Source organism: Suncus etruscus, chromosome 15 (genome assembly GCF_024139225.1).
Source record: "Suncus etruscus isolate mSunEtr1 chromosome 15, mSunEtr1.pri.cur, whole genome shotgun sequence".
Lineage (NCBI taxonomy): Eukaryota > Metazoa > Chordata > Mammalia > Eulipotyphla > Soricidae > Suncus > Suncus etruscus.
In genome coordinates this window covers 90,814,842-90,839,149 of record NC_064862.1, presented here as the reverse complement: position 1 = coordinate 90,839,149, position 24,308 = coordinate 90,814,842, and the positions used below count along the sequence as shown (strand labels likewise).

General features: G+C 55.7%; 4 protein-coding genes across 4 annotated transcripts in view; 1 reads left to right on the top strand and 3 right to left on the bottom strand.

Annotated features, from left to right (window-relative positions):
* The window catches only part of GCDH (glutaryl-CoA dehydrogenase), a 59,642-nt gene that overhangs the window by 22,604 nt on the left and 12,730 nt on the right, over positions 1-24,308 (bottom strand). The gene's annotated exons all lie outside the window — the stretch shown is intronic.
* Positions 120-4,165, bottom strand: RAD23A (RAD23 homolog A, nucleotide excision repair protein). Its single transcript, XM_049788428.1, has 9 exons — positions 3,983-4,165; positions 2,629-2,790; positions 2,275-2,456; positions 2,126-2,181; positions 1,910-2,037; positions 1,747-1,828; positions 1,516-1,649; positions 812-976; positions 120-732 (listed from the first exon to the last, which is right to left on the bottom strand). The coding sequence occupies exons 1-9, from the start codon at positions 4,052-4,054 to the stop codon at positions 619-621; spliced, it is 1,095 nt and encodes a 364-aa protein (XP_049644385.1). The 5' UTR covers positions 4,055-4,165; the 3' UTR covers positions 120-618.
* On the bottom strand, positions 6,152-9,863 carry CALR (calreticulin). The gene is made up of 9 exons (XM_049788427.1): positions 9,704-9,863; positions 9,215-9,316; positions 8,866-9,069; positions 8,266-8,360; positions 7,950-8,159; positions 7,726-7,839; positions 7,472-7,615; positions 6,999-7,091; positions 6,152-6,902 (listed from the first exon to the last, which is right to left on the bottom strand). The coding sequence occupies exons 1-9, from the start codon at positions 9,792-9,794 to the stop codon at positions 6,708-6,710; spliced, it is 1,248 nt and encodes a 415-aa protein (XP_049644384.1). The 5' UTR covers positions 9,795-9,863; the 3' UTR covers positions 6,152-6,707.
* Positions 15,095-23,202, top strand: FARSA (phenylalanyl-tRNA synthetase subunit alpha). The gene is made up of 13 exons (XM_049788421.1): positions 15,095-15,257; positions 17,276-17,413; positions 17,488-17,586; positions 17,672-17,790; positions 18,949-19,041; positions 19,139-19,267; positions 19,345-19,460; positions 20,296-20,380; positions 20,461-20,560; positions 20,718-20,886; positions 20,991-21,068; positions 21,164-21,278; positions 22,011-23,202. Exons 1-13 carry the CDS (start codon positions 15,111-15,113, stop codon positions 22,132-22,134), a joined length of 1,512 nt encoding a protein of 503 aa, XP_049644378.1. The 5' UTR covers positions 15,095-15,110; the 3' UTR covers positions 22,135-23,202.

The window sequence follows — 24,308 nt, the reverse complement described above, 5'->3', positions numbered from 1 at the left end:
AGAAAGCAGCTTGTTTACCAACATTAATCTCCAGTAATTAGCCAATTACCAGGGGGAGCAGAGGACGGGACTGAAGCAGGCAGGGGGGGGCCTGTACCCCGACACATGCACACACTGGCTAGTTTTTAAAATTTATTCACTTCAAAACCTTCCTGGGAGGTGGAGCTGGTGTGGGGGGCCCTTCCCAGCAGGCCTGGACCCCACCTTCCCAACCGAGGGCTGGGCCCGGGCATGCTTGCCCCAGATGGAAGAATTCAGTGTTAGCTGGGAGCTCTCACTCCCCTCTGCCCGCGGGAGAGTGGGGTCTGGGGGGGAGGGTGGGCCGCGTGCAGCCGCTTCTCCATCTGGCTGCTGGGAGCTGGGACGACGGCCAGGGGCCCATCTGTTACAGGCATTGCTGCCAGCGCCCTGCAGGACGGGCAGGTGTCTGGCCCGGGTCTTTTGAGGCCAAATGTGGGGGTAGGAAGTTGGAGATTTCATTCTTTCTATTTCATTTTTTTTAGGTTTTTGATTTTTTTCCACTTCTTAAATAAACATGAATATATATATATATACTTTTCTTTTATAAAACTTTTGTGGGGCAGGGGCAGGGCAGGCAGGGGGCCCCAGTTTCCGTCTTCATTCGTCGTCGAAGTTCTGACTCAGGAGGAAGTTGGCGGCCAAGTTCTCGTTCTTCTCACAGGCGAAGTAGGCCTGGACGACCAAGCTCTCAGGGAACCCCAGCGCCTTCAGCTGAGGGCAGAGGCAGTAGGTGGGCGACGGTAGGTGGGGGAGGGGTGCCCCCAGCCCCTGCCCAGCCCAGCCCGCTTACCCTCTCTATGGCCTCCTTCTCCTGCGGCGTCACCTGGATGTAGTTCATCTGCGGAGTCTCCTCGCCCATGGCACCACCTTCACCCTCGGTGTCCGAGAGGTCAGCCAGTTCCCCTGGTGGCTCGTTCAGCATCTGGATAAACTGCTCCTGGTGCCGGCTGATTTGCTGGGGGGGAGGTCCAAGGGGCGAATGCTGACCCCAGCCGGCCTCCACCCTCTACCTTCAGGTGCTTAAAGATGCTTCCAGGCCCAACCACACAGCCAGACCTGGCTGGTAATTGGGGGATTTTTCTGGCCTGGCGGTAGCCCTGCCTCTAGAGGGCACGCATGGATACTCACATTGCCCAGACAAGGCTACGGACACCCATGGGCAGACAAGTGAAATGGGAGCAGATACGGGGCCCAGAGTACCTGCTCACAAGGGGAAGCAGAAAGAGGCCAAGGACTCCCTAGCCCTGAGTGTGCCCCTCCCAATATACAGGCTCCCAGAGATGCCAAACATGTCAGTCCCTTGCTCTGACAACAACTGACTCTGGTCCAACCTCTGGTGCCACACAAGGGGCTCTGAAATCTGAGTCCCACTGGGTGTGGTGCAGTAACACCCCCCATCCCAAAGATAACAACAGAAAACCCAGGTCTGCTCTGCCCTCAGGATACCAGGAAGGACAAGTGCAGCTGGGAGGGCAGAGGGGCTGTGGCACCCACCTGCAGGAGCTGTGGGTTCTCCTGGCCCAGCTGCTGGAGCAGTGCGGGTAGCAGGGCCGGGCTTTGCTGGATCACCTGCCGCATGTTCTGGAACTGGGGCTGGTCCCGCAGGAACTCCAGGGGGTTCTCTCCTGCTAGGAAGACCAGGTGGGTGGAGTGGGTAGTGGTCAGGCAGCAGAGGGGGCTGATGAAGAAATAGTATGGGGGGTGAGTGCAACTCGGGTCCCTCACCTGGTTCCGTGGCTGGTGGCGGCTCAGACACTTGGCTCTCCTGGACAGATCCGGCTTCCGGCTCAGGACTTCCCGGAATTCCCTGTGGGGAGGGGGGGCTGTTAGTCGAGTGCCTGCCCCTTTTACACCACCCCTACCTCCTCCCAGTACAGGCAAGCCTCACCGTGAGCAGATACTCGACAGCACGATGCGGGTTGTTGTAGCTGGCCCGGAGGGCAGCCACCACTCGTTCCCGCTCGTAGCCCATAGACATGATCTCAGCCAGCATGGTCTCATACTCAGAGCCTGTCACTGCAGAGGGGAGGGCAGAGCCGTGTTCAGCGGGGAACCTGCCTTTTCCACGGTCCCCCACACCCAACACCCAGGCCCGCCTACCCACCTAGCGTGGACGCTGCGTCCTCCTCACGCCCGCTGCTACCTGAAGAGGGAACAGAGCTGCAAATCCAAGAGAGAGAAATCGGACCCCGGCTCCTGGTGGCTGCCACCCACCCCGCCATGATGGGTGGGCACCCTTTGGTGGCAGCTTACCCTGACACTGACTCCGGGGAGGTGGTGGGGACAGACTCCTCAGATGGGCTCTGCTCCTCCTTGGCAGCAGGCGGGGGTTGGGACATGCCGGAGGCGGGGGCTGACGGGCTGGTGGCAGCAGGCTCGGGGGTAGTGGTCGGGGAGGCCTCCGTGGGAACCGAGGTGCTGGGGCTCGTTTTGGCCTGGGACATCCAGAAGCAAGGAGCATTCGTCCCTGTCCCTGGCTATCTGGTCCCCACATCCAGGCCCAGCTCGGCCCCGCCCCGCCCCTGGCTAATCTCTCGGCAGCACCCCCAGGATCCACGCGGGCACCCTCTCCGATGCCCCCACCCCACCCTCGCCGCCAGGGCTCACCTTAGTCACCATGACGACCACAAAGTTCTTCTCATCGATGCGGTAGTCCCTGATGGGGACCTCATCGCTCAGGATCTTGCCCGCATAGATGAGCTTCTGCCCAGCCACCGGGAAGGCATCGCGCCCCTTCTCGGCTTCGATCTTCTCTTTCAGCACCTTCACCTGGGGGTGGGGGGTGGGGGACATGGGCCGGTCACAAACTGCTTCCCTCGAGGACTGAGTCCAGCAGGCTTATGCTTGGGTTTGGGACACCAAGACCCTCTGGCTCCTGCTCCGTGGAAGCCCATAAGGAGGGAACAAGATGCGCGTGAGGGCAGAGCTCAGAAAACAACAGACACTTTTTCTCCGGGTATAAATAATGAGCGATACAGGGGAGACAGAAGAGCACCCCCAAGCCGGGCTGCCGCTGAAAACTAACAAGGATCCCTCTGGACCCCAAGAGGTGGCGCCCAGGCTCCGATATGGTCCCTTTCTACCTCTACCACGTGCGGCAGATAGGTGGCTTAGGGAACTGACTGTCACACCTTTCCAGAGCTGAGCCTCATTTTTGGATGGAATGACAGGTGCAAAGGATCTAACGATACCCAGGCTCGCATCCGCCCCGTCAAATGGAGAAGAGGGCCAGGCCGGAAAACCCCAAGGCCGCTTTGAAATTCTTTTTAAACAAACCTTCAACAACCAGCACTCTTAATCCACTCGGTTTTATTATTATTTTTATTCCATTTTGGGATTTTGGACCATACCCGGCAAAGCTCACGGCTTACAACTGACTCTATCATGGGGTACGACAGGGGATCAAACCCCGGTGGGCCTCGTGCCAGAAGGCCAGCGGCTTCCCTCCCAGCTGTTCAACCGCTCTGGGGTCCCCCCAAGTCAAGTTGACAGGAGGGTGTCTATTCTCTCCTAGCCAGAAAAGGCCTCTTCGCTGCTAACCTGGGGACCCAAAGTGAACCCCGGCTCTCAAATACCGGGGCCGAATCCCCGCGGTTTTCAAGTCTGTAAAGCGGTGAGGGGAGCCCCGGGAGAAAGAGCCAGAACCCCAGACTCACAGCCCTGCATGCACTGCATGCAGCGAAGACAACGCCCGATCGATGGATGATGGGGCAAGGCTCTCCCCGCACCCCGAGACCCGGCCCACGGGCGGACGCTTGAGCCAAGATCTGCGGCTCCTTCAGAGTCGCGGGGCCATCCCAGCCGGGCGCCCCAATCCCGGGACCCCGCAGGGCCGGAGGGCCGGAGCCGGTGCCCGTCGGGAGGGAGGCGGAGTCGGGGGTTGGACCTGCCCGTCCGGCCGCCCGCGCCGCCCCCGCCGCCGCGATCCCGGCCTCCCCGCCCCGCCCGGCCCGGCCCGCACCGTCTCGTCCAGCTCCATGCGGATCTTGAAGGTCTGCTGCTGCAGCGTTTTGAGCGTGATGGTGACGGCCATGGCGGGGCCCGAGCGACGCGGCGGCCCCGGGATCCTCACAACATGCAACTCACGCCGCCGCCATCTTAGCGCCCAGCCGCGCCGCGCGCCGACCGCTTCCGGGGCAGCGGCTGCGCGCGCAGCCCGCCCGCCCACGTGACCCTCGCTCGTTTCACTTCCCCCTTTCGCTCTCCCCCCCCCCCCAGTCGCGACGAGCATGCGCGCGCCGTCGCGCCAGGCATGCGCAGATTCGACTCTACGCCGCGCCGGCTCGGCCGAGAGTTGCTATTTTTTCCCCCACACCATGCGCATGCTCGGCCCTCCTGTCACGTGGGGCGCTGGAGTGACGCCACGGCTGGTAGCAGTGACGTCATATGCTTCCTCCCCGAGGATTAGGGTTAGGTTCACGTTCACGCCCTGACTTTTTGGGTCCTTTGTTGTAACGTTGGGAACCGTATTTTTCCTCAGGTTCTGTCCATTGCTTTTCGTTATATCTCTGTTCTGGGGGCAGGAGGGTGAGCTCCAAGGGCATGTGCTTTTTGCATCCTGAAGATAGGGGTTTAGACACAGCGTTGCGTGACTCTCTCTTCAGCATCACCCAGAAACACTGGGAGCCAGCAGGAAGAGTCACCCAAACCTTTCTTCCAAATTAAAGCTAAGCCTTTGTTCACATTCTTTGCTTATTCCATATGAGGCTTCAGGATTATTTCTGCTTTGAATTCCATCATTCGCTCCAACAGTTCTTCCCCAAAGGGATGACCCCAGACTGGGAAGGTTCATGGAAAGGTCACCAACAATTCACATATATGTGTCCAAGGGGGAGGGGGACACTTTGCTTCATTCATTGGGGTTGGGGATCTGAATTCTGGGAAATCACCTGCAATGCTTGCTTCCTGTCTTCTTGTTCACCCTGTGATGCACATGCTGACCCCTGATCCCCACCCACAAGTTGGTTCTTTCTGACATATGTACAAATTTCCAGTCCAACTTTCTCTCAGGAAGTCTGAGGGTTCCAGCTGGATAGTTCACCAGCGCCATTAGGCAGCCTTGGAGTTCAGAAGCAGGAGTCCAGGATTTGGTTCTCAAAAACTGGCGCAGATGCCTTGGGGGGGGTTTGTTGGAGGGGAGGTTGGGCTTTTGCCATTAGCGGATGGGATCCTCCACCTTCCCATCTTATCTACCACCTACCTGCAAAACAACTGCTCCTCTGATAACTGAAGCAGAATCCTCACACAAGGCCAGCGAATCAGGCCTCACTTCCTATTAACCTATTCAACTTTCTCCTGAGCAGGCCAAGCTCACTTGGGGATTGTTTCTTAACCAAGATGTCAGCTTCAGGTGACTATTTTAGGGACAGTCCTACCACTTTGTTTTGGGGTACAAAACAATACTCAGAGGTTACTCCTGGCTCAGCATTCAACAGTCACTCCTGTCTGTGCTCTGGGACCATATGGGATGTTGGAGACCAAACCTGGGTCAGCAACAAGCAATCAAAATGCTGTCCTCGCTGTGCTACTAAATTTTTGTTTGGGGCCACAATCAGTGCTACTCAGGGGTTACTCCTGGCTGAGCTCAGAAATCACTCTTGACAGAATTGGGAGACCATATGGGATGCCAAGGATTGAACCCGGGTCAGTGTGAAAGGCAAAAAGCCCTGTGCTATCTCCCTTGCCTATGCTACCACTTTTTTGGATTTGTGGCCAAACCTGGCAGCACTTAGTGCTTACTCCTGGCTCTGTGCTCAGACAAGAGTGGAGTGCTGGAGACTACCAGTCTGTGGTCTCTGCAGCCTGTTGTCCAATAAATATCTCCCATGGTCTTGCAGTAAGGGGTATGTGAAGACTATGGGATCACAGTTAAGGGGTGGGCTTCACACGCGGATCTCTACTTCCTCAATCTTTCATCTGTCTTATAGGCAATCCTGGCAATGTCAACAGTTGGCTCTTTGCCCACTGTTTTAGGGTTATACCCAGAGCCAGGAATAATGCCTGAGCACCGTGGAGTGTGGCCCCAAATTAAAAAAGCATAATAAAACTAAGGGACAGTAAGGAATTCCTCACCTCTCCGGCCATCTTTGCCTCCCTGATGCCCAACCACCCTGTATGGACACACAGGAAGAAGACACAAAACTTAATTTAATAGAAATTTCGTTTGAAGTTCTTACATTCTCGGTGTGAGCCGAGCTGGAACCCACGGCCCCACCCAGAAGTGGCCCAGTCCTGGGGTGGGGGGTTGTGGTCAAAGAGGGAAAAGTGGGGAAATCAGAACTTGGGCCCTAGGAACCCCGTTATTCTTCCTCAGTGCTGGGGATATCCACCCTCTTTCTCCTGCCCTTCTCTGGGGTCCAGAACTGGCCCTGGGCACACCCCCCAGGCTGGAGGAAACTAAGGACCTGGGAGAACAGAGGCAGAGGCGGGCAGGTGATGAAGAAAGAGGTAAGTCAGCTGGAGGGTCTGGGGCCAAAAAGGATCTGACAGAACACCAGTAAAAAAAAAAAAAAAAAAAAAAAAAAAGACCGAAGGGGAGGAGTTAACCCCAAATCCACCCCCAATCAGAACCCGCCTGGAAAAAAAAAACGAAAGTTCTCCAGTCTCATAGAGACATTATTTGGCGCTGTGGGCTCGCTGCGGAGTGCTCAGGCCTCAGTCCAGCCCTGGAGGCGGCTGTGCGGCCCCTACAGCTCATCCTTGGCCTGGCCAGCAGTGTCCTCCTCTTCCTCCTCCTCTTCCTTGTCATCATCGTCATCATCTTCATCCTTGTCATCATCATCCTCCTTCTCTGCCTCTTCTGCCTCCCGCTTCTTATCTTCTTCCTCCTCCTTCAGCCTCTGCTCCTCATCCTGCTTTTCCTTCATTTGCTTTTCAGCTTCCTGTGGGCAGGGGAGAAAAATGCCCCAAACCTCAAGACCTGGTGGCCCCCCAAATCCCATCCCAGCTGCCCCGACCCATCGGCAATCAGGCCTCACCTTGGTCACACCCCATGTGTCAGCCCCGAAGCTCTCGGCATATTTCTCATCATCGGTAATCAGGAAGTTGTCAAAGATGGTACCAGACTTCACCTGGGGGGTACAGGATAAAGTGATAAAGGGAGGAGCAGTGTTGAGGGTGGGTACCCCCTCCCTGATGGGTCCCAGCCCACAGGTGTGACAGGTGGCCTGACCTGAGTCACCCAACATGGGACACACTGGGAATTTCATTCAGCCTCATGCCTCAGTTTCCAACTGTCCAATAGGGACTCACTGTTCTGCTCATTCTCCCACAAATAGAAAGCCAGTGGGCCCCTGGAAGCACATCTTCTCTAGGGGACACCCGGCTGTCTCCTGTCCCTAGAACCACTTGGGGAGATGCAGGTGAAGCATGTCCAGGACCAAGCAAAAGGCAAAAGTGAAGTCGCCTGTGACATTCCCCTGGGGCCTTGCCTCCTCCCTGCACCTCTCACCTGCCAGAGGTCCAGGCCCAGCACCCCAAAGCTGTCAAAGGCATAGATGTTGCTATCCGGTGCATACTCGGGGTTGTCGATCTCTGGGTGGATCCAGACGCCCTTATAGTCTGGATTATCGATCTGTCTCGGCTTCCACTCGCCCTGGAGGACAATGGACAGAGGGACAGGCAGTGAGCGACAGTTGGTCTTGCTCCTCCTGGCTCTGCTACACACCCTGGCCGGCTGCCCCAGCGACCCACCGCCGCACTCACTTTGTACTCAGGGTTCTGGATCACAGGCGGCTCCCACTCGCCGTCCATCTCCTCATCCCAGTCCTCTGGCTTCTTGGCGTCAGGATCAGGGATGTGCTCAGGCTTGTCCCAGTCCTAAAGAGGTTCGGGTGGGAGAGGGGGGTGGTGAGGGTGAGCACTGGGCGGACCTGGGACAGCAAGGGGAACAGGGCACCGCCGTTCCCTGAACCCATCCATCCACCTACCTCTGGCTTGGAGTCTGTAGGGTCATCAATCTTGGCGCGCTCGTCCCAGCCCTCGGGCTTGGAGGCATCAGGATCCTTGATCTTCTTGGGGGGCAGGAAGTCCCAATCATCCTCCAGGGAGCCGGACTCCACCCGGTTGTTGTCAATCTTCACCTCATAGGTGTTATCGGGGCGAACGATCAGCGTGTACAGGTGCGTGAACTCATCGTCCTGGGGGGCGTGGTGAGGGGGGGGGACAGTGGCAGTGAGTGACCCCGCCCCCAAGCCTGACCCCGCCCCTCCCTGGTCACGCCCCAGCCCAGCCCCACCCGGACACCTTGCAGCGAATGTCCTTGTTAATCAGCACGTTCTTGCCCTTGTAGTTGAAGATGACATGCACCTTCTTGGTGCCGGGACCACAGATATCTGGGCCTGGGGGTGGGGGGGCACAGGCAGGTCAGAGAGGGGGCGGGCCGTCACAACCCACTTCCTCCAGGAAGTCCTGGTTTTTAGGCACAGGCACTCAAGGTTCCATGAGGAGTCAGTCACATGGGAGCTGACTCTCGGGGACCCTGGAAGGTGGGAGTCAGGGAAGACTGAAACACCCACCGTCAGTCAACACCCTGCAACCTCCCGCCACTCACCCAGCACCTTGCAATCACGCTTCTGCCCTCCCTCTTTCTGCAAAACTGGGAACCGGCTTCATCTGATCCTTCCAAGTGCAGAAGAGTCAGTTGGGACTTTTTTTGGAACCACGCCCCACAGTGCTCAGGGCTTACTCCTGGCCATGCTGGGGGCAGGGGTAACCCTATGCAATGCCAGAGACCAAACCCAGATCTGCTCCAGGCAAGGCACACGCCTTAGAGCCTGTCCTTTCCGTGCACCCCATGGTTTTAAGAGGCTCTCTAACCCCCTGCACCGGCCCAGGGCTCCTCACCGAACATGATGTTGTACTCTGAGTCCCCGTGCATGTCCTTCTGGTCCAAGTCTTGCGGGAAGAGCTTTACGTAGCCGCCCCCACAGTCAATGTTCTGCTCATGTTTCACGGTGAACTGGACCACCAAGGTCTTGCCCTTATTGCTGAAGGAGTCGAAGCGCGACGACAGGGCATAGAAGCGAGCGTCCTGGCTGGTCTGCAACCCTGGGAAGGGGGTGGAAGACAGCGGGGTCACCAGGGGCTGATCTCCACCGCCCTATGCTAACTCCCCACTCCCTCCAGCAAATCCTCCTGGAGCGGAGAGGACCCCGACCCCTGCACCCCTGAAGCTCACTCTTTCCTCTCTCACCTTTATCTTTTTCCTGGTCACCGTAGAACTTGCCAGAAGTGAGAGCAAATTTGCCATAATCAGACTTGTGCTTGGATTCCACCCAGCGGTTGGTCCACGCATCTGGGGGGTGGGGGGGGGGGAGCGAGAGAGCAGGTAGGCAGATGTCAGCGATGTAACGGAAAAGGGGGGTCCCCCAACCCCTCATACCTACCACCCCTGAACCCCAAGATCTGCCCAGAGCCACCGATTTCTGGGGTCCCTACACAAGCTCTCAGTTTGACACTTGGGGAGAGGAAGGGATTCCCGGGCGCAGCCCAACTCCCACCACGCTCCCTGGGGACGGCCGCAGGACCCCATCGCCGCGGCTTCCGTCCCCGGGGACCCCCCGAGGGAGCCCCCCGGGCTGCAAAGTAGCCCCGAGCGCGCGCGGACCCGGCTGCGGGGGTGGGTGGGGAGTGCCGGGCGCGTCGTTGGCGCGGTCGGTCTCGAGCCGGGCCCAGGCGTTACCTCCGTCCAGAAACTGCTCTTTAAAGTACACGGCCGGCTCGGCGGCCACCAGGCCGAGGAGGCCGAGCAGCAGCGACACGGGCAGCAGCATGGCGGGCCGAGGGGGCGGCGGCGACGGCGCGCGGACCCTTTAAGTCGCTCCTCCGACAGCGGCTCTGCAGTAGGGACAGCCGCCGCCGGCCGCCGCGCTATTTTATACCAAACCGCTTCTCACACTAACTTGGTCGGGCCGCTACTCCCGCCCTCGGAGCCCTCTCATTGGTTCTTAGCCGTGAACCTCCCTTCTCATTGGACCGCTTTGGGCTCAGCATGTTGAGCTGTACCTCGGAACGCTGGGTTCCCAGATGGCCGATTTCTATTGGCTGCGACGTCAGCCAATGAGCGTCGACCACGCGTTGTTGGGGGGGCTGCGAGCCCCCGCGGCCGGGTCATGTGACCAGGCCCCGACCCCGACCGCCTTCGCCCTCGCCTCGCTGCTCCCGGAACGGGGCGTTTAAAGAACCCACGCGGGGTCCCCTCTGTCCCTCTCCGGCCTCGCCCCTTCCCCACCGTCCCAGCCCGGTCGTCCCGTTTACACTGCTTTAATGGAAGCCCCACCCGGACCTATACTCGCTTTCACGGCCTGCATCCCAGCTCCCTCTAGCACCCGCCCCTATGGATGGGGCAAAGAATTTTGGGGTGCAGGCAGCTGAGATCGTGGGGGCTTCACTTCATACCATTGCCCCACACCCTTTGCATGCCAGCCCCACCTGCGGCCGCGACACAGGCTTGCCTGAGCGCTGCTGTGTCCCTGGGCTAAGTCCCTGAGCCTTTCTTAAGTGGCTGGAGTTTCGGGGAGACCAGGAAGAGCGCCCCCCAAATAGCGTCCTCCAGCACCAAATGCTGCCTGAGATCTAGGGACACGAGGACAGGAAGCCAGGACTGGTCACACTGAGCTGCACACTGGTGATGCAGCAGAGAGGAGAGGGGGTTGGGGGGGCCTCCAAACGTAACGCTCCAAGATTGGGGGTCTCCTTGCTCTGTGGTCTCCCGCAAACGGCCTGGCTTTTGCAATCAATTAAACGGCCCAAACCAGAGGGTTTGCCTAGAGGGCAAGGGGGTTCCGTTAGCGGGGGCGGGGGAGAGGCAAACGACCGGGAAGATAAGATCCACAGGGGGAGAGGGATAGGACCTTGGACTCCAGAGGCCCCTGGCCCCAGAGGTACGTGATAGACACCCCGATACCCGCTGCCCGGTGACCGAGATGCAAGAGAAAGAGGAAGGAGAGACGGGTTTGCTGGGGTAGTTGTTTTTTTTTTGTTTTTTTTTTTTTGTTTTTGTTTTTGTTTTTTCCCAAACTGAGCTAATAGGCTCCAGACCTGGGAATATGGGAATGAAATAAGGAAGAAAGGACATGGGACATTGGGCCCCACAGGTGAAACGGGGTTGATTTCCAGTAGCTCTAAAAACACAGAAAAGGTTCTGTTGCCCCCAAAATCAGTATTAAATAGTGTACAGTCGGGTGACCCCAAAGCTGCCACATGGGCTGTATCTACAAGATAGTACAGCAAGGCAGGTGCTGGGTTTGTAGACAGAGGATCCAGGTTGAAACCCCACACCACATAAAGTCCCCCTGAGACCTACTAGAAGAAATCCCTGAGCACAGCCCTGTGCCCCACTGGGTGTGACCCCCTCCAAATAAAAGGAGCCTCAGGCCGGGAGAGATAGGACAGCGGTGTTTGCCTTGCAAGCAGCCGATCCAGGACCAAAGGTGGTTGGTTTGAATCCCGGTGTCCCATATGGTCCCCCGTGCCTGCCAGGAGCTATTTTTTTTAATTTTTATTTTAATTATGAGAACAATGATGCAAAGAGGACAAGGTAAAGTTACAGTGAAAGAACAATCGCCCATAAACAGAGTTTTCAGAAGAAATCTCCTTGCTGACGCCTAAATATTGAACTTACAGTCAAAAAATCATTAAGAAAAATAAGGCAGAACCCATGTACAATTACTTTGTCCACAAGTCCCCAGATTGTAGGACATTATAACATTTCTTAGCAGTACACAAAGCAACCTTAGGAGCTATTTCTGAGCAGACAGCCAGTAGTAACCCCTGAGCACCGCCGGGTGTGGCCCAAAAACCAAAAATAATAATAATAATAATAATAAAAATAAAATAAAATAAAATAAAAAAATAAAAGGAGCCTCAAGTGAGGAGTGAACAGCCCTGCCCTGCAGTGACTCCTGTGTGGGTTCACACTGTAGGTTCGAAGACTCAGGGCTGTTTCCTGCTTAACAGTCAACCCTGGATTTGTGACTTCAACTACCATACCAAGGAGGATTTAATATGAGCGAGCCATTTTTTAAACCAAGAAGAAATTGGTTGGGGGGGGGTATGTGTTTTTTGGGGGAGGGGTTCAGCCATACAAAATGGCGTTCAGGACCCTTCCTGAAAAAGCTGTTAGGGGACTTGCGGGGCTGGGATTGAACCAGGATTGGCCACACAAGAGGGAAGTGCCTTCATCCCCACCTGTACTATCTCTGACCTGGAAGAAGAAATTAGGAAAGTTGCATCGTGAGTGGTGAGGGACCATGCTGCAGGGCCAGGATCGGAGAATATAAGGGAACCCCCTTATCCAGGCTCAACTATTGTGATCGTTCATGGCTGAATCCACACCAGCCAGTTCCACAGAGCCACGTGATACTGTAGTGATTCCTGCTCACAGGAATCAGGGCCGGGGAAGTGACTCAAAGATCTGGGAAGCAAGCTGTTGCATGTAGGAGCCCCCTGGTCAACCATAGGTACCTTGTGGTTTTCTGAGCACCACCGAGTGTGCCTCCTCTACCTCCCAAAATGAGCCTGTGCATGTGGGGTGTCCATCAAGGCAGGGACATGAGGCACAGAAAGATGAAACTATTGGCTGAACAACTAATGAGGACAGAGGCTGCAATGCATGCTTTGTGTGGGAGGGAGGCCTAGTTTGATCCCTTCAGTATCTCCTGGAACTACCCCTCCCCCCCAGACATGAGCCAGAAATAGCTCCTGAACAGTGCAAAGATTGCAAAAAACAAACAAACAAAACTCAACCAAAAAACCAAAAAGCTGGAGTGATGCTAGTTCCACAGGGAGGGTGTTTGTCTTATAAGCAGCCAATCTGGGTTTGACCCCTGGCAACCCATAGGGTCCCTGAGCACCGTCAGGAGTGATTTCTGAGTGCAAAGGCAGGAGTAACCCCTGAGCATTACTAGGTGTGGTCCAAAGCAGAAAACAAAGGTCCTTCCCTTTTGGGGGCAAGGAGTATCCCCAGTAATACTTGGGGTCTAGATGTCACTCTAGTTAACATGTGGCCTTATGGGGATCCAACAGGCACAGCTCAGGGCTATGACCAGGAAAAGTAATGCAATTCATGGTTGTGGTTCTGGCAGGTCTAAGAAAAGGGTCCTGGTACTGAAGACCCCAGGTTCACCCCAGCATATTGAGAGGTCACCATGTAGTGCTAGGAATCACACTTGGGACCTCGGCTCACAGGTCCGTACTGCAGCTCTCTCTCCCTCCCCTCCTTCATTGTGGTGTGAACAATGCTACAGGGGAGTTTCTGAATCAATCAATGTAAGGACTGGGTTGATCATTGAGTGGTGCATGGAGAAACTCCACTTAAGATCCCTGTACTGGGCCGGGCGGTGGCGCTGGAGGTAAGGTGCCTGCCTTGCCTGCGCTAGCCTAGGACGGACCGCGGTTCGATCCCCCGGCGTCCCATATGGTCCCCCAAGAAGCCAGGAGCAACTTCTGAGCGCATAGCCAGGAGTAACCCCTGAGCGTCACAGGGTGTGGCCCAAAAAACCAAAAAAAAAAAAAAAAAAAAAAAAAAAGATCCCTGTACCATATCAACCCCAAAAACAGAGCTAAGAATAGCCCCAGAGCATGTTGTATTCCAAAATTACATTTGCAATATACCTTTAGTAACATTCAGGGGCCTGGAGATGGCTCCTTGGCTAGATTGCTTGAGGCCATGAGTTTGAGCTCAGAGCTGCCCACAAAGTGCCAATTCTGTCCCTGAGGCACCGCTGTCTGCCAATCGGGGCTTGTGCGAGGACCGTAACTAAAACTGTAAAAACTGAACACCGGGCCCCACAGCAAGTGTGGGAGCCTCTGTTGCCTCCTGTCTTGGACAGTGACACTGACATTTTGTATGATTGCTTTGACTTTGATCTTGGAGCATGAAGCTAGGAGGTTGGGATTTGAAATGTTTCTAATATTTTGTTTTTTTTCGGCAATGCTCAGGAGTAACCCTTGAGCGCTGCCAAAAACCAAAAACAACAACAACAACAATAATAATCACACTCTGAACTCTGCTTTCACTTCTGTGAAATGTGATCTATTTACAGAGTAAGTTTTCTTGGAGAGGAGTGAGAAAGATTCCCTGAAGTACTTAGCCTGGGGCACACAGTACCAGTTCACTTGATAGCAACTTTTTCGTCTAGAAAACCTAGTCGCCATCCAGTGCCTTTGAAAACATGTGAGTAGTTGAGATCAGTGCAATGATTGTCTGGGAGCCCCGAGCACGCTGCCTTTTTGACGGGCAAGGGAAAATTCCCAGAACACACAGAGTTCCTTGGACAGGATGCAAAGAGGACAGGTGAGGAGCAGGGAGCATCAGGTGGCCCCGTGCAGGTGGGTGGGGCTGAAGGACATGCAAAGGTTAGAAAGGGCTTCTGGCTTTCTAAGTCGGCTATTGGCTACTAGACCTGGGGGCTGATCTAAAAGTGTGTAAATTAGATTTCCCTATCAGTGTGGGCCATCTGAACTTTGTAAGTCAATGATCCTTGAAATTTCTTTCCAGGTGCTGGAGAGGGCTCAAAGGACTTATTGAGCATTCTGGAAACCTGGATTCAGACCCCAGCACCTCTCATTTCCCACGTCCAGCTACCACCAAGAGTGACATTCTGTCTTCCCCCACCCTAGCCAAGGCATCATTGGGTGGCTCAAAAACACAAACCAGGGGCCTGAGAGATAGGACAGCCTTGCAAGAGGCCAACCCAGGACCAACGGTGGCATCCCATATGGTGCCCTGAGCCTGCCAGTGGCAATTTCTGAGCGCAAAGCCAGGAGTAGCCCCTGAGTGTCTCGGGGTGTGACCCCCCAAAAAATAAAACAAAAACCCCCCAAGGAATAGTTTGTCACGCTGTGAATCCATTCTATATCTTGATCTCTCTCTTATCGGCTACACCCCCCACTACAGGGTAGTAAAGCAGGTGAGCACTGAATTCCTTCCTGCCCTGTTCCAGGAACAGCCACACTCAAGATGGCGGCACCCACGGCCCGATTCGCGTCGCGCGCCACACTCAAGGTGGAGTCGCGCGGCTGACGTCACTTCCTGTGCCGGCGCGCCCCGCCTTTTCCGGCCCACGCCGAGCGCGCTGGGGGCAGCCATGGCGGACGGGCCGCTGTCGGAGGTGCTGCTGCGGCGGCTGGAGGCGGCGGATGGCGGGCTGGACAGCGCCGAGCTGGCGGCCGAGCTGCGCGTGGAGCACCAGGCCGTGGTGGGCGCCGTGAAGAGCCTGCAAGCGTTGGGCGAGGTGAGACGGGCCCGCGATGCCCCGGTTTCGCGCTGGGTGGGCATTTCCCCCGCCTCTGGGCCCGACCCCCGCGGGCTCCCGCTGATGCTCTTTGGGGGCGCCCGGGCCGGGGGTCCGCATCACCGACGTTCTCACGGCGGGAACGATCTTGGTAGGCGGCGAGGGAGGTGGCTCCTGGTGTCCACCCAGACCACCTGATCGCCCAGTGAGTGGCCTTGTGGGAGTGGCCATGGGGGAGTCCAGGCACCCAGGGGTGACAGCGCACCGGGGTCGGAGAGAGAAGAGGAGAGCGCGAGGCGGATCTATGGCCCATGGAGACCCATGCAGGAATGGGGGAATGCCGTGGAGCGCACCCCTCAAGCAGGGGTTTGAGGTTTAGGGGTGCGGGTGCAGCAGGCATCACACCTTTGGGGAAGGCCTGGAGAGGCTGGACTGGAGGCAGTGGCCGAGGGAATGGAATATGTAATACAATACGATATAATACATAATATATAATACAACAAATTCAATACATCATATCAAGAGCTTCTTTATATATATATGTGTGTGTATATAAAGAGCTTCTAGGATGCCGATGGGGGGGTGTTTTTTTGGGGGGTTGGGAGGGTCACACCCATCGGTGCTCAGGAGTTACTGTGCACTCAGGAATTACTCCAGGCGGTGCTTGAGTGGAAGCCATATTCAGTTCCTGGAAGGGCACACAAGGCGTGTTAACACAAGGCTCGCAGCTGAGCTCATGCCAATGGGACTGATAATACCCAAGGCCTGGAAAATACCCACGAGCCCCAGCACAACCGGAAAGGGTCAGGTTCAAAGAGATAAGTCAGGAGTTAGGAGAAAGCTACTTGTTACTCGTGTGAGACACAAAGAGAGCTTACTCCCAGAATAGCCACACTTCAGGGCTACTAAACTGGGGGGCCAGGGAAGAAGGGGAGATTGGCACTTTGGTGCTGAGCGTGGTTCAAGGACTAAAGTATAAGCTTTTACACTATAATAAGCTACAGAACCTCAGTAACAAAAGTAACAGGATATGGCCATGAAATGGATGCCAAAAAAAAAAGATTGTTAGATCTGAAAGAAAAAAAAAATAAAAAAGCTCTTTCACAGGTTCACAAAGATCCAAACAATTCAGCTTGTAGAACTAGAGTGATAGGATAGGGGGGAGGGCACATCTTTTGCTCACACCTGATCTGAGTCTGATCCCCGGCACCCCATAAGGTTCCTTTTTCTTTTGTTTTGTTTTGTTTTTGGGCCACACCCGGTGACACTCAGGGGTTACTCCTGGCTATGCACTCAGAAGTCGCTCCTGGCTTGGGGGACCATATGGGACGCCAGGGGATCAAACTGCATCTGTCCAAGGCTAGCGCAGGCAAGGCAGGCACCTTACCTCTAGCGCCACCGCCCGGCCCCACCATAAGGTTCCTTAAGCACTGCCCGGAGAGATTCCTGAGCACTGAGCCCGGAATAACCCTTGAGTAGCGCTGGGTGTGGCTCAAAAAGAAAAAAAATTGGGGCCCGGAGAGATAGCACAGCGGTGTTTGCCTTGCAAGTAGCCGATCCAGGACCAAAGGTGGTTGGTTTGAATCCTGGTGTCCCATATGGTCCCCCGTGCCTGCCAGGAGCTATTTCTGAGCAGACAGCCAGGAGTAACACCTGAGCACCGCCAGGTGTGGCCCAAAAACAAAAACAAAAACAAAGAAAAAAAATTGGGGCGTTTGGCTTGCATTCAGAAGGATGGTGGTTCGAATCCCGGCATCCCTTATGGTTCCCCCAGACTGCCAGGAGCGATTTCTGAGCGTAGAGCCAGGAGTAACTCCTGAGCTCTGCCAAGTGTGCCCCACAAAAAAAGAAGAAAAAAGAAAAAGTAAAAACTCACTCTCTGCTCTAGTCTCTGGTTCTTTTCTGAGACATGAACCTCTTGATCCCCAGCCCACAGAAGGGTCATTGAGACTCATCAAGACGAGCGCTCCCAGCATCTAGTTCTGATCCCAGCCCTGGGCCCCCCACTTTTCCCGCAGGTCATCGAGGCTGAACTGAGATCCACCAAGCGCTGGGAACTGACCCCCGAGGGCGAGGAGATTGCCCGAGAGGGCAGCCATGAGGCCCGTGTGTTCCGGAGCGTCCCACCTGGGGGCCTGGCCCAGAGCGAGCTGATGGTAAGGCAGAAGGGATAGGGGCGGGGCCCAGGTGGGCTTTGGTGCACCTCCTGACTGCACCTTTGCTCCCCCAGAAACTGCCCAGTGGCCAGGTGGGCTTCAGCAAGGCCATGTCCAATAAGTGGATCCGCGTGGACAAGAGCGCGGCCGATGGGCCCCGGGTGTTCCGCGTGGTGAGCTCCAGTGGACAGGAGATGGTGGATGGGTGACTGGGAGATGGGGTGCCTGGCCTCATCTTATTCTGATGGTGGCCGGCAGGCAGACAGCGTGGAGGACGAGGTGCAGAAGCGGCTGCTGGTAGTCCGAAGTGGGCAGGCTGAGAAGCTGAGCGAGAAGGAGCGGAATGAGCTGCGTAAGAGGAAGCTGCTGAGCGAAGTGTGAGTGACACAGGCCTGGCCCTTCCCACCATCTGTTCCGAGCCTCCTTCCGGCTCCAGCACACACTCTGCTCCACGCCCCCTGGAAGGTCGTCCCAGAGGTCCTTTGGGGGTACAGGGCAGTGGGGTAGGTTTTGTTTTGCACGCAACTGACCTGGGTTCAGTCCCTGGCACTGCATGCATAGAGTTCCCTGAGCACCACTGGAAATCAGCCTGAGTGCCCCACTGTGTGGCCATAAAATAATCACAAAATGGGGCTGGAGTGATAGCGCATTTGCCTTGAATGTAGCTGACCCAGGATGGACATTGGTTCAATCCCCAGTGCCCATATGGTTCACCAAGCCAGGAATGATTTCTGAGCCATAGCCAGGAGTAATTCCCTGAGAGTCACTGGGTGTGGCCCAAAACCAAACCAAAACAAAAAAATCGGGGCCGGAGAGATAGTACAGAGGCATTTGCCTTGCAAGCAGCCAATCCAGGACCTAAGGTGGTTGGGTCGAATCCTGGTGTCCCTGTGCTTGCCAGGAGCTATTTCTGAGCAGATAGCCAGGAGTACCCCTGAGCACCGCCAGGTGTGGCCCAAAACCCAAAAAAACCAAACAAAAAAAAATATATCACCAAAAAGCCTCTGGGGCCTGAGAGGGAGAGATAGCACAGCGGTAGGGCATTTGCCTTACATGCAGCCAACCCAGGACGGACTGTGGTTCAAAACCAGGCATCCCAGGTCCCCGAGCCTACCAGGAGTGATTTCTGAGCACAGAGCCAGGAGTAACCCCAGAGCACCGCCTGGTGTGGCTCCAAAATTAAACAGGTCTTTGGGGGCTGTAGCATAAGAACAGTGAAAGGGCACTTGCTTTGCACACAGCTGACCTACATTCGAACCCCAACATCCTAAATAGTCCCCTGAGTGCAGAGCCAGGATTAAGCCCTGAGCACCACTAAGTGTGGTCACAAAATGAAACAGAACCCTTGAATTAACTAACCCTGAGATTAGCTGTGTCAAACACTGGGGCTTTCAGCTGTGTTTGTGGGCCTGCCATACAGGGTTCCCAGGAAGAGTCAGGAATAGAGGCATATGTATCACTAGAGCAGCGTGGGCAGCGTCGGGATCTGCTCTAGGGAACAGTGATGATAGCGGGGTGTGTGTCCCCAACTTCAGGACCCTGAAGACCTACTGGGTGAGCAAAGGCAGCGCCTTCAGCACCAGTGTCTCCAAGCAAGACACGGAGCTGAGCCCAGAGATGATCTCCAGGTAGGCGGGCACCCCTGGGAGGCTGGAGCTTGTGAGGGGTGTTGAATCCCTACCTGGCGATCTGACACGTGTCCCCACCCCCCACATACCTCTCTAGTGGCTCCTGGCGGGACCGATCCTTCAAACCCTACAACTTCGCGGCACGTGGTGTGCTTCCCGACTCTGGCCACCTGCACCCGCTGATGAAGGTCCGCACGCAGTTCCGGCAGATCTTCCTGGAGATGGGGTGAGTGCGGGGTGGGGGGGGCAGCGGATAGGGGTGGGTGAAGGCTCGTGCAGGGCATCATGCCTGTGCCCTCCTAGGTTCTCCGAGATGCCCACCAACAACTTCATTGAAAGCTCCTTCTGGAACTTTGACGCCCTTTTCCAGCCACAGCAGCATCCGGCACGAGACCAGCACGACACCTTCTTTCTGCAAGGTGGGACCACCCCCCCCCCCTGAGTGTCCCCTGCCTTCTCTCCTGCCCTAGCCCAGCTGTACCTTCTCCTCACGTCAGGTCTCGGCTTGGTGTCATCTCTGAGGCCTGTCCTCTCGTCCCAAGTTCTAACCTCTCCAGGAGTGGGGAGTTACTGCCAGGGCCCCTCAATCCCCAAATCAGCTGTAGGCCTGGAGCTTAGTCGAGAAAGTGGCACCTCATCCCGCTTTAGCCGGGGAGAAACAGGGTGCAGACTGGAAGCCTGCCTCCCCTGGGATGGCCACCAGTTAGTGGATCGGGTTCTCATGAGGTGGGGTTTTGGAGGGATTGGGGTGCTTTCTGCAATGCTCAGTCTATTTGGTAGCTTCATAGTGCTGAAAATTGGCCAAGCCACCCTGATGGGATTCAAACCTGGGGTCTTGTATGCAGGGCACGTGCCTCCACTGAGCTGCTCTAGGGTCAGGACACCTGCTGTAGTCTGAGCTGTGAGTCCCAGATAAGACCATTGGGGAGTTCAGGGGTGTTCAATAAAGTTAGGGGCAGCCACTCAGCAGTGCAGATGATCAGAAGGGGCTACGGTAGGGCTCCCCCAAGAGCTGGTGCCTACTGCTGTGTCTGAGGAAGAAGGGTACAGGCAGAGGCCGGGTGTTCTCCGGTACTTGGATTAGGCCCTTGTGCCTTTATTCTGGGCCTCAACAGGGAGCGATGAGCAGCTGATGGTGGTGGGGTGAGCCACAGAGGATCCTTGTCTTTGCCCTGTGAATGGGGGCTGTGGAAAGTTCTGGACTGAGGAAGCGGGCTGATCTGTGCGGGGTGTCCCATGGCTGTTTGTCCACAGACCCAGCTGTGGCCCCACAGCTCCCAATGGATTATGTCCACCGAGTCCAGCGGACCCACTCCCAGGGTGGCTACGGCTCCCAAGGGTAAGCAAGGCCCAATTGTGGGAACCAGGGAGTGAGGGTAGAGAGTGGGTCCCCAGGATTCAGTGGGCCCTGTCTCCAAGGTACAAGTACCCCTGGAAGCTGGACGAAGCCCGCAAAAACCTGTTGCGCACGCACACCACTGCCTCCAGTGCACGAGCCCTGCACCTCCTGGCGCAGAAGGTGAGGCTGGTGGGCGGAGCATGAAGGGCGTGGAGGGGTGTGGTGTGATATGGCTGGTGGGCGGAGCTTGGGGCATGGTGTGGTTGGGGGAGCCTGGTATGGTAGATGATGGGTGGAGTGTAGCGCCAATCTCATCGTCCCCCATGTGTATCCCCAGAAACCCTTCACCCCAGTCAAGTACTTCTCCATCGACCGTGTGTTCCGCAATGAGACCTTGGACTCCACACACTTAGCTGAATTTCACCAGATCGAGGGTGTTGTGGCTGACTATGGTCTCACCCTGGGCCATCTCATGGGTGTCCTACAGGAGTTCTTCACCAAGCTGGGTACGCCACGGCTGTGGGGGGCGCCAGTGGGATACCCAGCTGGGCTGAGCTGTCTGCGGCCAACTCACCTTCACTCCTGTTCACTTCTGTCCCCTCCCCTTCAGGAATCACCCAGCTGCGTTTCAAGCCAGCCTATAACCCCTACACGGAGCCCAGCATGGAGGTGTTCAGCTACCACCAAGGTCAGCAGGGCCGTGGGGGACAGGGATTAGAGGCCACCCGTATGCCCAGCCCAATAGCCCGTCCCAGCTTTGCATTTCCTGTTCCCCGCCTGTAGGTCTGAAGAAGTGGGTGGAGGTTGGAAACTCGGGGCTCTTTCGCCCTGAAATGCTGTTGCCCATGGGGCTCCCTGAAAAAGTGTCGGTCATTGCCTGGGGCCTCTCGCTGGAGCGGTGAGTGGTGCCTTTGCAGTTTCCCATGTGTTCAGTACTGGGGACCCATATGACACCCCATAGCCAAGCTGGAGCCCCCATTTTTCAGAAACAGGCTTCTGAGCCAGATCAAGAAGTAAAGATGGGGCCTGGAGGGATAGCACAGTGGCGTTTGCCTTGCAAGCAGCTGATCCAGGACCAAAGGTGGTTGGTTCGAATCCCGGTGTCCCATATGGTTCCCTGTGCCTGCCAGGAGCTATTTCTGAGCAGACAGCCAGGAGTAACCCCTGAGCACTGCCGGGTGTGACCCAAAAACCAAAAAAAAAAAAAAGTAAAGATGGGGCCAGAACAGTGGAACAGTGGGGATGGCATTTGCTATGAATGCTGACCCTTATTTGATCCCTGGCATCCCATATGGTTCTCCAAGTCTGCCTGGAGTAGTTTCAGAGCAAAGAGCCTGGAGTAACCCTTGAGTGCCACCACTGGATGTGGCCCAAAACCAAAAATTGGGACCTGTAGGGCACTTGCCTTGTACATGGCTATCCCAGATTCAATCCCCAGTATCTAATAGGGTCCTCTGATCCCTACCAGGAGTGATCCCTGAGCATCCCTGGGTATTTTGGTCCCAAAACTGTGTGCTTTTCACCAATGAGCAGTGCAGGGCGGGGGCAGACACCCAGGAAGGGCCTTGGGGTAGAGAAGAGTGGGGACCCCCATGAACTGGGGTGATGGGTGCACCGCCTGTGCCTGCAGCCCCACCATGATCAAGTATGGCATCAACAACATTCGGGAGCTGGTCGGCCACAAGGTGAACCTGCAGATGGTCTACGACAGTCCCATGTGTCGCCTGGACATGCCCACACAGGCAGCGGCCTGACCTCCTGCCCCATGGCATGGCCCGGCATACCCCACCATCCCGTGAGGCTGCCCCCCTTTGCTGTCTCTTGTGGGCAACTAGTCTGTGTTCATCTTCTGGGGGATGCCGCGGTTGTTGCCCCTCATCTGGTGCCTTTTTGGGGGGGTAAAGGTGGGTAACCTTGGGTCCAGGGTGAGGGTGGCATCCAGGGCCTGCTGCCTAGACTGGACTGAATGGTCCACTGGGGACAATCAGCTCATAGGGGACACTTGTGGCCATCCACTGCTGCCAGTGCCACTCCATGGCAGGTACCCAGGAGCCGAGCCCCCCCAAACCAGCTGTTGGACTGGGGTCAGCTTTTCAAAGTCACCCTCTTAAAATTTTGCAGTTTCAAAAAAAAAAAATGATTTTGCAGTTTTCGGTTCAAAGCCTATGCCCAATGCTGACTCTTATTGGTTTGGGGGCAAGTAACAGGAGACACCAAGATCTTCCCCGGCGCCACCAGAACTGCCCACCTGTGCCCAAAATGGCCCCGGGTGCCATTGGGACCACCATGCCGAGACTTTAAAATGTGATCCCCTGGCTTCATCAAACGGCCCACAGAGCCCATTAACCCCCTTCTCCCCTGACAAATCTGTTCTTTAAAAGACAAATTGTGCTGCCTGGACTGCAGCCTATTGCTGAAAGTCCACTTCCTCTGTCACACCCCACATCCTGGGGCTGGTCTTGTCCCAGTACCCACCCGTGAGGCCAGTGTCCTGTCTTCTCCCTCCCCAGGTTCCTTTTAGTGGTACAGGACCTCCTTGAGCAGTTGGGGGCACTGTGCAGCAGGCAAAGCTGGGGATATATCAGGAAGCAGGCAGGGTAGATGCCCCAATACCCCAGAGCCCCCCATTTATATATGGGTCTTGAGCTCTGCTTTGGGTCTTACCATGGCCAGTTCTTGGGGTCCTCCGCCCCGACAGGGTTTGGTGTTGGTTGGCCCTCAATATCAAATCCTTTACCTCGAACATATTGTGAAGTTAATAGCAAGATGTGCTTTATTTTGTGTGTTTTCAAAATTCATAAATCTGCTCCGTAAATAACGTGTGCCTCTTGCTTGTTTTCTGCGTGTGTGTGCCAGTTATTAACTATTTTGGGGAGGGGGAGACCAAAATGCTCAAAGGTTACTCCTGGTTCTATGAAAGAAATTATTTGTCTTTCTGGGCCATACCAGTTTGGGGTAATGCTCACAGCTGATTACAAGCAGGATTTGGGGCACTGGGGCTCAAGCCCAGGTCAGCTACAGAAAGGTTTGGGCCAGTGTGAAAGGAGTAATTGGGGTGAGAAAACATAAATTGTCCCAGCACGAGTGAGCAGCAGGTGCACAGAGGTGTGAACGGAAACATTTCTTGGGGCAGAGCCGACAAGACAAAGAACAAACCAGGGGCCAGAAAGATAGCACAGCCGTGGTGCATTTACCTTGCACGCAGTCGATTCAGGACAAACAGTGGTTTGAACAGTGGTCCCCCATACCTGCCAGGAATGATTTCTGAGCACAGAGCCAGAAGTAACCCCTAAGGGCCCAGAGAGATAGCACAGCGGCGTTTGCCTTGCAAGCAGCCGATTCAGGACCAAAGGTGGTTGGTTCGAATCCTGATGTCCCATATGGTTCCCCGTGCCTGCCAGGAGCTATATCTGAGTAGACAGCCAGGAGGAACCCCTGAGCAACGCCGGGTGTGACCCAAAAAAAAAAAAAAAAAAAAAGTAACCCCTAAGCGCCGCTGGGTGTGACCCAAATCCTACCCCACCCCACCCCCAAAAAATGAATAACCAACATCTGAGACAGGGCAGACAGCTCAAGTGGGGTCCTGAGGGTGATGCCCAGCACGTTTGAGACTGGGATTGGCCTTCAGCATCACAGCCTTCAGCTGCAAACCCCAGTTGTCCTAGGCTTCACCAGACTCTTCCACCAACACCCACCTGGTTGGCTCCCTCTTGCAAGGGGCTGGAGTGCACTCCCTAAGAACCCGCTGCCTTGTGACCAAAAATTAAAGTCTGAGAGATGGGACTACAAAGATAAGTACAGGGATCATGGCACTCGCCTCATCCCACCAACCCAGTTAAGATCCCCGGTATGACGTGTGGCACCATGCAAGCACAAACATGAGTCACTCCTAAGCAGAGCCAGAAATAAGAGCTCCTGAGCACCATCC